Source organism: Odocoileus virginianus, chromosome 4 (genome assembly GCF_023699985.2).
Source record: "Odocoileus virginianus isolate 20LAN1187 ecotype Illinois chromosome 4, Ovbor_1.2, whole genome shotgun sequence".
Lineage (NCBI taxonomy): Eukaryota > Metazoa > Chordata > Mammalia > Artiodactyla > Cervidae > Odocoileus > Odocoileus virginianus.
Window position 1 is genome coordinate 37,840,198 of NC_069677.1, and position 14,803 is coordinate 37,855,000.

Consider the following 14,803-nt stretch of genomic DNA (forward strand, 5'->3'; position numbering starts at 1 on the left):
GAACCTACCTAGATCTTGACCTCAATCTCTGTAAACGGAATAATGACAGCCTCCTCATGCTGCCAGGTCACAGAGGCTGGGGTTAAGGGGCAAGAGCCACCCAAGTGAATCAGGAAGGCCCCTGAAAATTCCCCAAGCCCTGGCAAAGAGGTGAGGTCACCAAAGAGGGGGTATGCAGAGAAAAGAACTAAGGGCAGGACTTTGTTAAATGGCCAAGTCAGATGGAGATGGAGAAACAGGAAGCAACGGTGGAGAAAGAAAAATGTAGGCAGAGGAGTAGGAACGAAACTGAAGGAAGAATAGATTCTTACACAAGGAAGTGAAGAATGTATAAGTGCTGACATCCCGAGCCACAGGGACAATGATGAATGGCCTTTCCGGTGGACTGCCTACACACTGGAGCTGGCCACTTCTGGGGTACAGCATAGACAAACACTGTGAGACAAAGGGGAGAGCTGGCATGAAAAAGAGAGAACAGCAAGCAGTAAAGTGAACCTTTGATTTAACAACCCAGGGAGTGCATTCATCCTGGACACAACTTGGGCCTGTATTTTATTGCATGTCCGTGGGTGACTGTATGTGTGTGAAAAGCAAGCATCTCACATGTCTCATGCTCCACTTTACCATGGCCATTTTGACATAGACTTCAGTTCAGTTCAGTCACTCAGTTGTGTCCAACTCTTTGCAATCCCATGGACCGCAGCATGCCAGGCCTCCCTGTCCATCACCAACTCCCAGATACTCAGACTCGTGTTCATTGAGTCAGTGATGCCATCCAACCATCTCATCTTCTGTCATCCCCTTCTCCTCCCTCCTTCAATCTTTCCTAGCATCAGGGTCTTTTCAAATGAGTCAGTTCTTCGCATCAGGTGGCCAATATATTGGAGTCTCAGCTTTAACATCAGTCCTTCCAATGAACACTCAGGACTGATCTCCTTTAGGATGGACTGGTTGGATCTCCTTGCAGTCCAAGGAACTCTCAAGAGTCTTCTCCAACACCACAGTTCAAAAGAATCAATTCTTCGGTGCTCAGCTTTCTTTATAGTCCAACCCTCACATCCATACATGACTACTAGACGTAGACTTGGGTCCCAAAATTCCATGCAAAGTAGTTGAAAATATAGAAATATATGTATACATTTATATAATGATGTATGTATACACATACACACATAAATATATCTTTATATCCTATCAATGCTTCAGGAATTTCCTATTCTGGAACGAATTCAATAATAGCCCTTGGCAACCTACTGCATAGTACAGGGAACACTGCTCACTGTTCTGGGCCAGCCTGGCTGGATGGGAGGGGGTTTGGGGGAGAATGGATACCTGTATATGTATGGCAGAATCCCTTCAGTGTTCACCTGAAACTACCACAACATTGTTAACTGGCTCTACCCCAGTACAAAATAAAAAGCTTAAAAAAATTAATAGTCCTTTGCTATTTATCTTTTTTTTAATCAGAGAATAATTGCCTTACAATGTTGTGTTGGTCTCTGCCACACAACAACGTGAATCAGCCATAAGTAAGCATATTCCCCTCCCTCTTGAACCTGCCTCCCACTCCTTGGCTATTTATCTTGAGATTTTATTTATAAATACCCCAGTTTATAATTTCCTAGACTTTAGAAGGAAAATAAACAATGCTGTGAGTTTCTCTTATGTATAAAACATGGATACAAATGCCTGCTCCTTTGCAAACACTTCTAAGTGTGTTTTAATAATGAGAGCACTCGACACGATACATCAGGCCAAAAGAATTCCACGTTCCCCTTGGAGGGAATGCCTCTGTCAAGAAGCCACCGACATATCCAAGGGATTCACTGCTTCGTTCACTGGAGCGGTCTTACAGAAGAGTCAGCTAAAATCCCACCACTGCTACTGCATTCAGTAGGGGCTGTCTAGTTGGAAAAAAACCCATCAGGACCACTTAGATGAGAATCTGGCAGGAGCAGTAACCCTTGGATCCTGGTCAGCTGTGCCCAGTACTGTTTAACACACACATCATCCTTCCTTCCTCATGGACCAGTAGGCAGCAACACTCACTCCTAAAACACAAACTTCAGACTTATGCCCTACGGAAGACCAAACTCTTTTAGAGTTTGTGGGCCAGAGAGTAGAAACGGGGCAGGAGAGGAAGGGAGGTGAAAGTGGTAGGCATTTGTATCCTGGGAGGGAGGACAATTAGAGGAGCAGGAGCTGTCACCAGAGCCCCACACCCAGAAAGTTCTCTCTAACCGCCTCCTAAATCCCGAGCCTCTCTCTGGCCCTACTCTGCCCTCCCTGCATGTGGCCACTTTGGAGAAAAGTCAAGATGGCATCTGTCTCTTAAGGGGGTTTCTCTGGGAATATCCTCCACTGAGAGCAGACCCAGGCCCACGAAAGACTTTCTGAGTCTCACACTCCCAGGCATCTGCCAAGAGCACAGCCTGTCTCAGCAGAACCTGGTCCTACCTGCTCCTCAAGTGGGCTGAGGAGGCCACACAAGCGCTCAAGTGTGTTCTCTTAGCACTCACTTTTAATCCTGCCCATTAAATTTTCAGGACAAGGGGGTAGTGGTCTGGTCCCTTCACTTCTTAGAACTGTCTTCTCTGTCGGTGCCACATTTCTATGCTTCAGGAATAGGGGCATTGCCCAATTTTGGAGAGAAATGAGCTGGAAAATCTTCGACAAGCTGTTACTTCAATGCCTGCTCTCCTTGCCTTTCTGCACAAAGCCATTTTGGTCCAGTCATCAGAGTCATCTGGATGAGGGGCAGCAGGTCTCATAAAGAAAGGCTGAACAAGAAAATGGGAACTCTCTTTTCATCCTCACAATTTCTAACTGGATTTGTGGAACAGAAGAGTTATTCGTACACTGAAGATTAAGCACCCAGAAAGAAATTTTTCCAGGTTCAGATTTAGAAGTGAATCGAGCACACACAGGGCTTGGTCTCAATGCTAGATGACTTCTGACATCTCTGCCAATGCTGACTCTCTAACACCACCAGCCAACGATACTTGCTTCTAATCTCTTTTATTCCACCTGCGAGGCCAAGGCTCCCACATAAACACTCCAGAAGCTACTTCTAAGTAAAGGTCTCAGATTCCTTTTCCCCAACTATAATCACAGCCGTAGATCCCCGTGGAGGGGAGCCTGCTAAATGCCAGGACCCGCGACAGCCTGCCTGGGAGGCATCACCATTGCCATTTCCAGATGGAGAAACTAAGGCTCGGTGATCTGGGTGACTTACTCAAGGCCACAGTTAGCAAAAATTCTAGTTGCTATTTATCGAGCACTTACAGTGTGCTAGACACTAGGCAACGTGATCTGTGCGCGTTATCTTATCTAACTGTCATAAGTACGCTGTCTCTCTCCAGAGGCTGTGTGACTCCTGTGACAACTCACAGCTTCTCCTAAAGCAGAGGGGCTGTTGATGGAGACTCTAGCATTACCTCACAGCTCACCTGAGCATCTGATGGGTAACTGAATACGATGGGCCTAACAGAGGTAGTTGCCCCCAAACATGTCTTTCCCTGTTGTAACATCTTTTGCCCTCCCAGGCTGCCTTTGATGTCTACCCAGGGTCATCAACATGAAATTGTTAGGAGCAGAAAAAAGGGCAGTTTGAGACCACCTGCCACCTTAGCAATGAAGAGGGACCAATCTGGGCCAGAAGACAGACTCAGAAACAGCTAACCCTGTGGATTCTTTAGATGAAAGCAGCCACCTGATCATTATTATTATTACCATCCTCATACCTTGATAAGGTATTAAAAATTAACTAATGTACACTAATGATGATATTAATAACAGCATGACCAGACTGTATAATTCATCATATTATGGAATAATATTACTGGAATTCATCATATTATGAAAACCATACCTCTAATAACCTTTAAAATAATTTCAAAGGGGAGATCAAGGCAAGAGAGTAAACAGTCTGACCACGCTTAATCAGTAAATTATTAAACTTCCTTGACCTCTTTTGGGGGTCACTTCTCTGACCCTGAGGTCAGCTTCTTTCCTTCCCGTTTGTATGTTGATGTGTTGGTGCTATGGGCTGGGAACTTTCCAGCTCTCTGCTTCCTGCCCAACTGTACGTGGAGTCCTGTCAGTTTCAGTAAATAACACTGCCACACACCCCTGATTGGAGATGCTGCCCATCCCCTAAACACAAGCTCTTACTGTCCACCCGAGGCCCACTTTGGCAGAAAAATTATAAGTCTCTTCACAGACGCAAAGAAACAGGGGTTCCAAGACAAATTATTTTTCTTCCAGACACATTTGTAAAAATGTGCCCAAGCTCCACTGACAAGTGATGGAGTAACCAAGGTTACTCGGGTAGAAGAGACAGCTGAGGTGAGAAGCAGGGAGTGCCTGGTGGATTACCCCCTGGAAAAGAAACCCCACAGTTTCCTGACTCACAAAGAGCATGAGAACAGGACACTGGGGCAGGGTCGCAGGGGTTCACCACACTTGACAGGGGGCTGAACAGATGTTTCTTAGATCCCAACAATATGCTCCTCCAGGGGGACAAAATGATGGGGATACTTCAGTACCACCTCCTGGAATTCAGTGCTGCTAAGAAAACAAACATTTCCCAGAGAATTCACACATTATTTCTCTCTAGGGTCCTGTGATTTCTCCTTATACCCCACTCCAAAGCCACAGGTAAGCAGTACTAGAACCATAGCAATACAGGAAGCCCCCAACATACGGGTAAGTTCCATTCTAAGAGACTGCAAGTCCAATTCATTCGAAAATGCAACAGAGTTAGCCTCGGTATCTAACACATTCAGCTATACAGTCCTGTCCTGTAATAAGTTTATAATACTTTCCACACAATTCATACATAAAAAGCAAACACAAAAAATAAAGAAAACATTTTTAATCTTACAGTACGGTACCTTGAAAAGTGCAGTAGTACCAGCTACATCAGTGATGCTTTTATGCTGCTTCTAGACCTCCTGGGCTTGAAATAAAGATACTATACTACTGTACTCTACACAGTAATGTACAGTAAGGTACACAGAAGCACAACCACTTGTAGAGGATTCACCCATGTGACAATGTATGTGGACACAGGCACTAACTTATGTGATTGGACATGTGAATGCATGTTTACATCTTTGAAAGTCTTCAACCTGAAAGTTCATATGTAGGGGACTCACTGTATATATAACATCTATAGCCTTGCTGTGAATTTATGAATGGAACAGAGACGTTTTAAGAAGACTAAGAAAATGAGAAGGAAATGGATAACCATCATCTCAGCAAAATGCCGTCTTTGGTGAGGATGTCCTTAAAGACATGTCTGGGTCTAAGTGGTGAGTTGCTCTGGTGTTGCCCAGCAACTGATTCCTCCCTGAGTCTGGAAGACATAGGATAAGTGGCACTCAGGAGGACTGCTGACAGATAAAACATGTTCAAAACAACTAGCCAGGCTGGGTATCTGCAACCTGTGGCCAGTTACCCCATGCAGACCCTCTGATCAACACGCAGGCCAGGACTGATCCCAGAGACCTGAATGAAACTGCAGGGCTGGTTAACTCTTTCCAGGAACACTTCTTTCCACTCCTTCTCATACCTCCTGACGCCCTCTTTCCCTGTGGGTAGTCCTTCGGGCTGTCTGAAGATCTCACTTCAGAACTCAGTGTTGCATCTCTTTAAATCAGCCCATATAGTCCCCCAGCTCCCGCAACTAATATCTCCTTTCTTGTTTTTCTTAAACTTGTTGCTTTTCAGGTCTGTCTTCTCCACTAGACTCTCAGACCCACAAAAAGAATAACTATATTCTTCCTATTCACCTTTAAGTTCCTAAAAGCTCACATAGATGCATCAAGATGGTACTGTATAAATATTTCAGGTGATGAAAGAATGAATTGGAAAGTGCCTAGAACTGGGTGTCTGGGGACTTCCGTTCAGATCCCAGCTCTGTCGTTAACTAAATACTCAGCTTCATGTCTGGGGCTCAGCTGCATCATCTGTCAAGTAAGAAAACCACCCCGATGAGAAGCCAATCCCCCTCCCCATGCCATGCTCAGTACAGCCTGTGGGTCCACAGAGGCTACTCAGAGGCTTTGGGGAGGCGTGGGATGAGGGGGGTCCTGGCAGGCCTCCCACTCCCTCCTCAGACAGAGCCACCCTGCTTTCATTTACTTATGAATTAGGCTCTCAAATAAGACTTTGTGTGCAGAGTGGGTTTTTCCAACCAAGACAAAGCTTTACAACTATAGTAGATAACTGTACAGCCCTTTTCTGCTAGATTCCCCCAACCTAATAACCAGGTTCTTTCCCTCAATACTTGGTCCCCGTCCCCCTCTGCAGATTCATCACCCTCAGTCCCCAGAGTTTCCATAGACCATCCCAGCTGTTCCCTTTCATCTGCCTGAGACCATCCTCTCCCATTTTCTTCTGCCTGGGAAAGCCCAGCTCACCCTTCAAGATGCAGTTCAAAAGCCTTCTCACTTTGTCTCCACTTCCCCAGCCACCAAAGAACCATGCTCCCCAAGAACCACACACCCCCCACTGGGCTCCCAGAGCACCTCATATATACTCTATAGACTAAACACTAGCTGTGTGGAATCATCTCTTTATTAAACCGTTTCCCGACTAGAATATAGACATTTCTTTTTTTTTTTTTTATCTTTCATAACATTACTATTTATTTTTTTTCCATTTATTTTTATTAGTTGGAGGCTAATTACTTTACATCATTACAGTAGTTTTTGTCATACATTGAAATGAATTAGCCATGGATTTACATGTATTCCCCATCCCAGTCCCTCCTCCCACCTCCCTCTCCACCCGATCTCTCTGGGTCTTCCCAGTGCACCAGGCCCGAGCACTTGTCTCATGCATCCAACCTGGGCTGGTGATCTGTTTCACCCTAGATAATATACATGTTTCAATGCTGTTCTCTTGAAACATCCCACCCTCGCCTTCTCCCAGAGTCCACAAGTCTGTTCTATACATCTGAGTCTCTTTTTCTGTTTTGCATATAGGGTTATCGTTACCATCTTTCTAAAGTCCACATATATGTGTTAGTATACTGTAATGAGCTTTATCTTTCTGGCTTACTTCGCTCTGTATAATGGGCTCCAGTTTCATCCATCTCATTAGAACTGATTCAAATGAATTCTTTTTAATGGCTGAGTAATATTCCATGGTGTATATGTACCACAGCTTCCTCATCCATTCGTCTGCTGATGGGCATCTGGGTTGCTTCCATGTCCTGGCTATTATAAACAGTGCTGCGATGAACATTGGGGTGCACGTGTCTCTTTCAGATCTGGTTTCCTTGGTGTGTATGCTCAGAAGTGGGATTGCTGGGTCATATGGCAGTTCTATTTCCAGCTTTTTAAGAAATCTCCACACTGTTTTCCACAGTGGCTGTACTAATTTGCATTCCCACCAACAGTGTAAGAGGGTTCCCTTTTCTCCACACCCTCACCAGCATTTATTGCTTGTAGACTTTTGGATGGCAGCCATCCTGACTGGCGTGTAATGGTACCTCATTGTGGTTTTGATTTGCATTTCTCTGATAATGAGTGATGTTGAGCATCTTTTCATGTGTTTGTTAGCCATCTGTATGTCTTCCTTGGAGAAATGTCTGTTGAGTTCTTTGGCCCATTTTTTGATTGGGTCATTTATTTTTCTGGAGTTGAGCTGGAGGAGTTGCTTGTATATTTTTGAGATTAATCCTTTGTCTGTTGCTTCGTTTGCTATTATTTTCTCCCAATCTGAGGGCTGTCTTTTCACCTTGTTTATAGTTTCCTTTGTTGTGCAAAAGCTTTTAAGTTTCATTAGGTCCCATTTGTTTATTTTTGCTTTTATTTCTAAAATTCTGGGATGTGGGTCATAGAGGATCCTGCTGTGATTTATGTCGGAGAGTGTTTTGCCTATGTTCTCCTCTAGGAGTTTGATAGTTTCTGGTCTTACATTTAGATCTTTAATCCATTTTGAGTTTATTTTTGTGTATGGTGAGCTGCCTTATTTACCGTTTAAGAGCTGCCTTACCTACGGATATCTGATAGGATATCACCACAGTGCCTGACTCAGTAGGCGCTAAAGGAAGGAAATTAGGATGTCTGAAGTTGTTCGGGAAATTAGTAAGTCCACTGATAAGTAGATTAGTGTATTAGTCAATAAGTTCAACTACACGGTAATGGGAAAACTTCTCTTTATCTGAGTAGGGTAATTGGCATTTGAGTGTAAATAATCACTAGATTTAATCTTTCTAGGAGCAAGTACACTTTTAAAAAGGACTTATTTGTCTGATGGCTCTCTTTGGTGGAAGGAAGAGGGAAATGTATTTCTTGAGTGGAGAAGATCTTCTCTAACTTTTACCTACTCTCAGCTGGATCTCTCTCCTTTACACCCTCCTAGGGTGGAGAATCATTGCCTCCTGGTTCTATGCCTCCTGGAACTAGAGAATCAGCACAGGTTTTAAGTGACAGGATGACATTATATGGGGAGGAACATGTATGATTGTTGTGGGTAGTGCTGTCTTTGGCACAAGTTTAGAAAGTTCAATATTGCTTGTAGACTCTCTGGGAGCATCTAATTGAAGGTTGGTCTGTTACACCTATATATGTCATAGCAAAGCTCAAAAGAAATTCACATTGAAAGGAACCAAATTTTTCTGAACCTCAAATCACATATCACTTGAGGTATACACAGAGGGATTGACAATGAATGTTTCAAAGATGAGAGCTTCTGGTATCTTGTCCCAAGTCTCTTTTCAATGTGTAAGTCCTAATTTTCACTGGGTTTCAGGCTGGTAGTTAGTCAATTTAACCAAAAATAGTTCTAGATATAGAAATAAATCAGAACATTAGGTATACTACAAAATAAGAACAGGGGGAGGGGCTTCCCAGGAGGCATAGTGGTAAAGAATCTGCCTGCAATGCAGGAGACAAGGGTTCAATCCCTGGGTCAGGAAGTTCTTCTGGAGAAGGAAATGGCAACCAGTATTCTTGCCTGGAAAATCCCATAGACAGAGGAACCTAGCAGGCTACAGTCCATGTGGTCACAATGAGTCGGACACAACTAAGCAACTAAATGACAACAATGAGTGTTTACAATATACTTAAAAGGCAGATAACCAAAATGGGTATCAGAGTTGCAGGATGTGAGGAATAAATCACTCCTCTTCTCTTTAGTCCCGCTGAAATGAAGCCACTGTATTGCTCAAGGACTTGCCTCTCCGAACAGCTCTAAAGGGAACACTTCCATCATGTCCGCAGCACACACTCACGCAATGGCCATCTGCACCCTGACATTGTACTCACATTGATTTTCCCCAGCTACACGGTTATACTTTTGGAATCAATATGCCTCTCCCTCTCCAACTACTTGATAAATAGCCAAGGAATGCAAAGTCACTTTGATAACAGCATAAGGCAAATATGATTAGGAGGGTAACTCTGGGGCAATAAATTTTTTAAATGAGTTGCTCAATTGAATAGAGATTATTTATAAACTTATCTCTCATTTAGAATAGTGGGTCTGCATCTTGGTTCACCAAATCAATTTTAGGTGATAAATATTCTGCAATTCTTTTGCTACTATTCTGCAATGCAAACTAGCGATAATGTTACCTTCCTACGCACTAACTTTAAAAAAAAATCACCTCTGTATGGAAGACAAAGGAAAGGAAAGTAATTTCTCATAAAAATAATATTTCAGCATATGAATGCTGGGGCATAACCACTGTGAATGCAGCTGCTACAAATGCACACTCACATACGTGTGCTGTTCGGCGCTCGAAGACCATGAGTCTTGATCTGCTGCTGATGTGGCTTTCCCAAGTGACAACCAACTCCTGGTAAATTTCAAACAAAACAAATTACAACTGTCCCTTAATTTACCCAATTATTACATCCCCGAATAATGTAAAACCATGCAAATAAAAAATGCTTTGTGCAATGAAGATAGATTCAAGCTCAGAAATTACAAACACATTGTGTCTTATATGAATGTCCACTGGGACCTTTGGAATCAGGCTCAGACGGTAAAGCGTCTGTCTACAATGCAGGAGATCTGGGTTCGATCCCTGGGTCGGGAAGATTCCCTGGAGAAGGAAACGGCAACCCACTCCAGTACTCTTGCCTAGAAAATTCCATAGACTGAAGAGCCTGGTGTCCATGGGGTCACAAAGAGTCAGACACAACTGAGTGACTTCACTTTCACTTTCAAGAGGACAATGCATCATCCTGTGGGACAGTCCCACACACTACAAAATGTCTAACAGCCCAGGCTTTTGCCCATTTAATGCCAGGAGGGCCTACAATAATCATGTGAACCATAGACACCCTCACAGAATACCAAAACTCCCCCTAGGAGGCAGTACAATCTTGCAAGACTACTGGCTTGCAGTATTTCCTACAGGGCTTCCCCCATTAACACAAATGATTAAGAGTTGATTCTAGGTGTAAAACCAAAGACCGACAGCACTAGAAGGGAGCATGAAGCTCCTCTAACTGGCCCTCTAGTTTTACCCATGTGAGATATGTAACTTGCCTTTGAAAACTCAGTGACCACCTAATCTAGGATAAAAAAAATTTTTTTTAATGGCATCCTTTTCCATGGTTTTTATTTCTTACGGAAACTAGAAAGACACACTTGAATGTGTCTCTTACACATGAGATGGTTGGGGGCGGGGGTAGTAGAATGATTGACAACATTTTCCAGGTTTTTTTTCCAGGATACTGGAGTTGAAATCATTCACTCCTCATCACTGAGTTTCCCTGGATACATTCTATATACAATGTGTGCTCAGTCATGTCTGACTATGCGACCCTATGGACTGTAGCCCACCAGGCTCTTCTGTCCATGGAATTCCCCAGGCAAGAATATTAGAGTGGGTTTCCATGCCCTCCTCCAGGGGATCTTCCTGACCCAGGGATAGAATCCATGTCTCTTGCACTGGCAGGTAGGTTCTTTACCACTAAGCCACGACTGAAGCCCTTCAGTCAGTTCAGTTCAGTTCAGTCGCTCAGTCGTGTCTGACTCTTTGCGACCCCATAAATTGCAGCACACTCGGCCTCCCTGTCCATCACCAGCTCCCAGAGTCTACTCAAACTCATGTCCATCGAGTCAGTGATGCCATCCAGCCATCTCATCCTCTGTCGTCCCCTTCTCCTCCTGCCCCCAATCCCTCCCAGCATCAGGGTCTTTTCCAATGAGTCAACTCTTCGCATGAGGTGGCCAAAGTACTGGAGTTTCAGCTTCAGCATCAGTCCTTCCAATGAACACCCAGGACTGATCTCCTTTAGGATGGACTGGTTGGATCTTCTTGCAGTCCAAGGGACTCTCAAGAGTCTTCTCCAACACCACAGTTCAAAAACATCAATTCTTCGGCACTCAGCTTTCTTCACAGTCCAACTCTCACATCCATAAATGACCACTGGAAAAACCATAGCCTTGACCAGACAGACCTTTGTTGGCAAAGTAATGTCTCTGCTTTTTAGTATGCTATCTAGGTTGGTCATAACTTTCCTTCCAAGGAGTAAGCATCTTTTAATTTCATGGCTGCAGTGAAGCCCTTAGCACCCACTAAAAGCTTGGATTCCTGCATGCAAATAAATCAGAAGATTTCAAAAATAAAATCCTTTACAACATGTTCAAAATGAGAGTGTGTCCCAAAGAATGATTTCTGGGAGCAGAAACTATCCCATGTGATTAGTGGCTAATTGATTTTCCCACTGTTCTCCCCAAACCCCGGTCATCAAGATCCAAGCATGTTTGGGGGAAATAAGTAACTAAGATTCCATATGCTCCTACACTGCGCACCGCACAGGGCCCATTCCTCTGACCCAGGAGAGCAAGGGACGGGCAGGCCCCTTCAAAAGAATTAAGAAAGACTTGGCTCTTTGATAATCACCCTTGGCCAGTGACTTGAGTGTTTTCTAACTTAATTTGGCAGATTAAATATTAAGGAAAAAACGTTCGATTGCCCAAACTGCACAATATTGGCTCTCCAAGTTAAATCTACAATCAAACTGATGCCCATTTCAAAAGTGCCACTTGGAAAAATCCTCTTTATAAGCCTTGTACATTATCAGGTGGTGAAGAAGGATGAAGAAAAGAAGCTCGCAGAGTATAAGAATTACTGGGTAAAGCTGTGCATCCTGCGCTAAAGAGACTAAATCATTTCCCTCCCAATTCCTTACACTGCACTTAAAGAGACACCTACTCAACGTGCAAACTCAACTCCCTTCAGGAGATGAGAACACGTAAGTTATACCAGTGCCCCCAGCAGCCAAGAAAATATCATCAGGTCCTCACATTCTATACTTTCCTCCTAGAGTTCCTCAGGCTGTCCTTCCAAGACCACTTCTTCTTAATTTTAGACTCACTCTAACAATTTAAACATCAGGTGTTAGAAGCAGCAATTTAGAAAAGGAGGAGGTCAGACTGCTCCAGGTAAGCCCCACAACAGTAAGAAGAAGAAATGACTGACAGTCTGACCTCCAAGGAGATGGAAAGCTATTTTACAAAGTGGAAGGAAGGGGGCTGATACAGAAACTCAAAATAATAACAGCCTAGGCCATTCAAGGTAGGGACGAACAGCTTTGCTGGCCTTGAGAGCATCTCCATAATACAGAACAGTATAGTAACTAATGTGAAAGGAAACGATGCTTAATATATTTTGTAGCAGAATTCCATAGAACAATAGAATCCTAGGTGGAAAGAGTAGGAAGATCCTAAAGAGAGCATCCCGGCCTAATTCCTTTACCTTACAAGGAAGGAAACACATAAAGGGGTGCACAGGTTCGAGGCAGAGTTGAGACAAAGAGGGGAACCCGGCTGTCCAGGGCTCCTTCCCTATGGAGGCGCCCACACTGCCACCACCGAGGGGAAGGAAGACAGAGTGCATCATATGTAGTCATGCGTCGTGTGGCTGCTTCCGACATCTCTGCTTTTGCATCCTTGCATTGATTTTACCCTCTTCCAAAGGAGAAGAAACTTGCTCTCTTCAGTCACAAAAGAATGAACGATTTTTCCCTGATTTGTGATGAGAACCACAGGGCTGGCCCTGAACAAAATTGGGACTGAAAGTAACATTTACTTTGCATTCTCCTCTCCCTCTATCTCCCATTCCTGGTGTGTCTCCTCCAAACTGTCGCATGGCTGTCCTCCCACTCAGTACCCCACCCATTGGCCCCAAATCTAGAGTTTCTAGTACAATGTAGAATATTCTCCCAACTTCCAGAAGTGTGATATACTCCCAGCCTCTTTCTAATTTAATTTCTAATTCTGTAAAACAAACAAAATGAGGCAATATACCAGTGTTTCTCAAATATAAATGGCAAGCATATTAAAATGCATATTCCTGGTCTCCGTCTCCTGAAATCACAACTCAATAGACGACTCTGATCGTTTCTTGGCCTTCTGGCTAAGATCAAGTGTAATAGATGACTCTGGTTAAAGTGTCGCACCAGACCCACTTTGGAAAACGTGTGGCTTCTGCCTGCCTCTCCAGCCTCGTCTCCTCCCAGTCCCCCAGTGCACATCCCCTTCCACCCAAAACTTCATAGTCTCTCCCCACCATGCCTTTGCCTCACAGTCCACTTCTGAGTCCAATTAATTCCTCCACACACCTCAGAACCAGCTGATGCGCATGTCTCAACTCTGCTCTCTGTGTTCCTGTGTGTCTTTGCTTTGCTGAGCCCATACAGCCTACAAAGTGTGGGGATTTCCTGGCATAGCTCCTGGAGGCAAGGCCCTGCCTCACTTGTCTTTTTTCTATTCCCAGCATTTGGCATCTTGCCAAGCACATAGGAGACACTCTAAAAGTGTTCATTAGATTATCTTTTGCATGTGCAAATTTCCTAGTTAATAACTAGTCATTTATTTATATTTGCATTTTTAATTAACCCCCCATCCCATATAGTACAGGATTTTCAAAGATTGCTCCAGGTATCACCTTTAAATGAGGAACAGATTTTGTAATAAATAAAAATGAAAAGAGAAGAACGCTAACATAATCTAACCTTGGTGACATCAGTTGTATGGTCATAATGAATTCATTAGACCCAAGTTTACTCAGGATATCTGACACCTAAGGAACAACAACAAAGACACATATAATAAATGGGAGTTTTTTTTAATAAAGAAGATCAGTTTCTAATTGTTCCTTAGAATTAGGTCTGGCATTCGGGTTTAGACTTTTTTCAGAAGTAAAGTTGGAAGACATCAGAACTGGCTTTGAATTGATTCGTTTACATGAAACTTTGTGTACTTGTTCTAAGACCCCAGAGATGTCCAGGATTATCTATCCCAGATGGTTAGCCACCAAAAGGTTAGCTCATCTCCTGAAATCCATCTTTCATGTGTGTGTCCCATGCAGGCGTCTGCTATGCAGAGTTTGGAGTCCGCGTCCCCAAGACCACAGGGTCAGCCTACACCTACAGCTACGTCACTGTCGGGGAGTTTGTGGCATTTTTCATCGGCTGGAATCTGATCCTGGAGTACCTGATTGGCACTGCGGCTGGCGCCAGTGCCCTGAGCAGCATGTTTGACTCACTGGCCAACCACACCATCAGCCGCTGGATGGTGGACAGCGTGGGAACCCTCAACGGCCTGGGTGAGACTGCCACAGCCTCTAACTCCAACGTGCAAACTCACAAAGCCAAATAAAGGGGCTCCTCTTCCAGGATGCAATCTGGCAAAAAGTACCAAGGGCCTTAATATGTGTTTTTTTTTTTTTTTGCCAAGTAATGGATGAATGAATCTGTCCTAACAAAACTATTTTAATTTCCATAAAAGGTTTTTATGAAAAAATGTTCATCACCACCTTATTTATAAC

At 43.7% G+C, this 14,803-nt stretch overlaps 1 protein-coding gene across 1 annotated transcript in view; it reads left to right on the forward strand.

The window, feature by feature from the left end:
• Positions 1 to 14,803, forward strand: part of SLC7A14 (solute carrier family 7 member 14) — a 113,696-nt gene that overhangs the window by 61,268 nt on the left and 37,625 nt on the right. Inside the window, exon 3 of the mRNA XM_070466431.1 lies at positions 14,345 to 14,581. Within this exon, the coding sequence (XP_070322532.1) occupies positions 14,345 to 14,581 (237 nt within the window). The remainder of the gene's footprint in view (positions 1 to 14,344; positions 14,582 to 14,803) is intronic.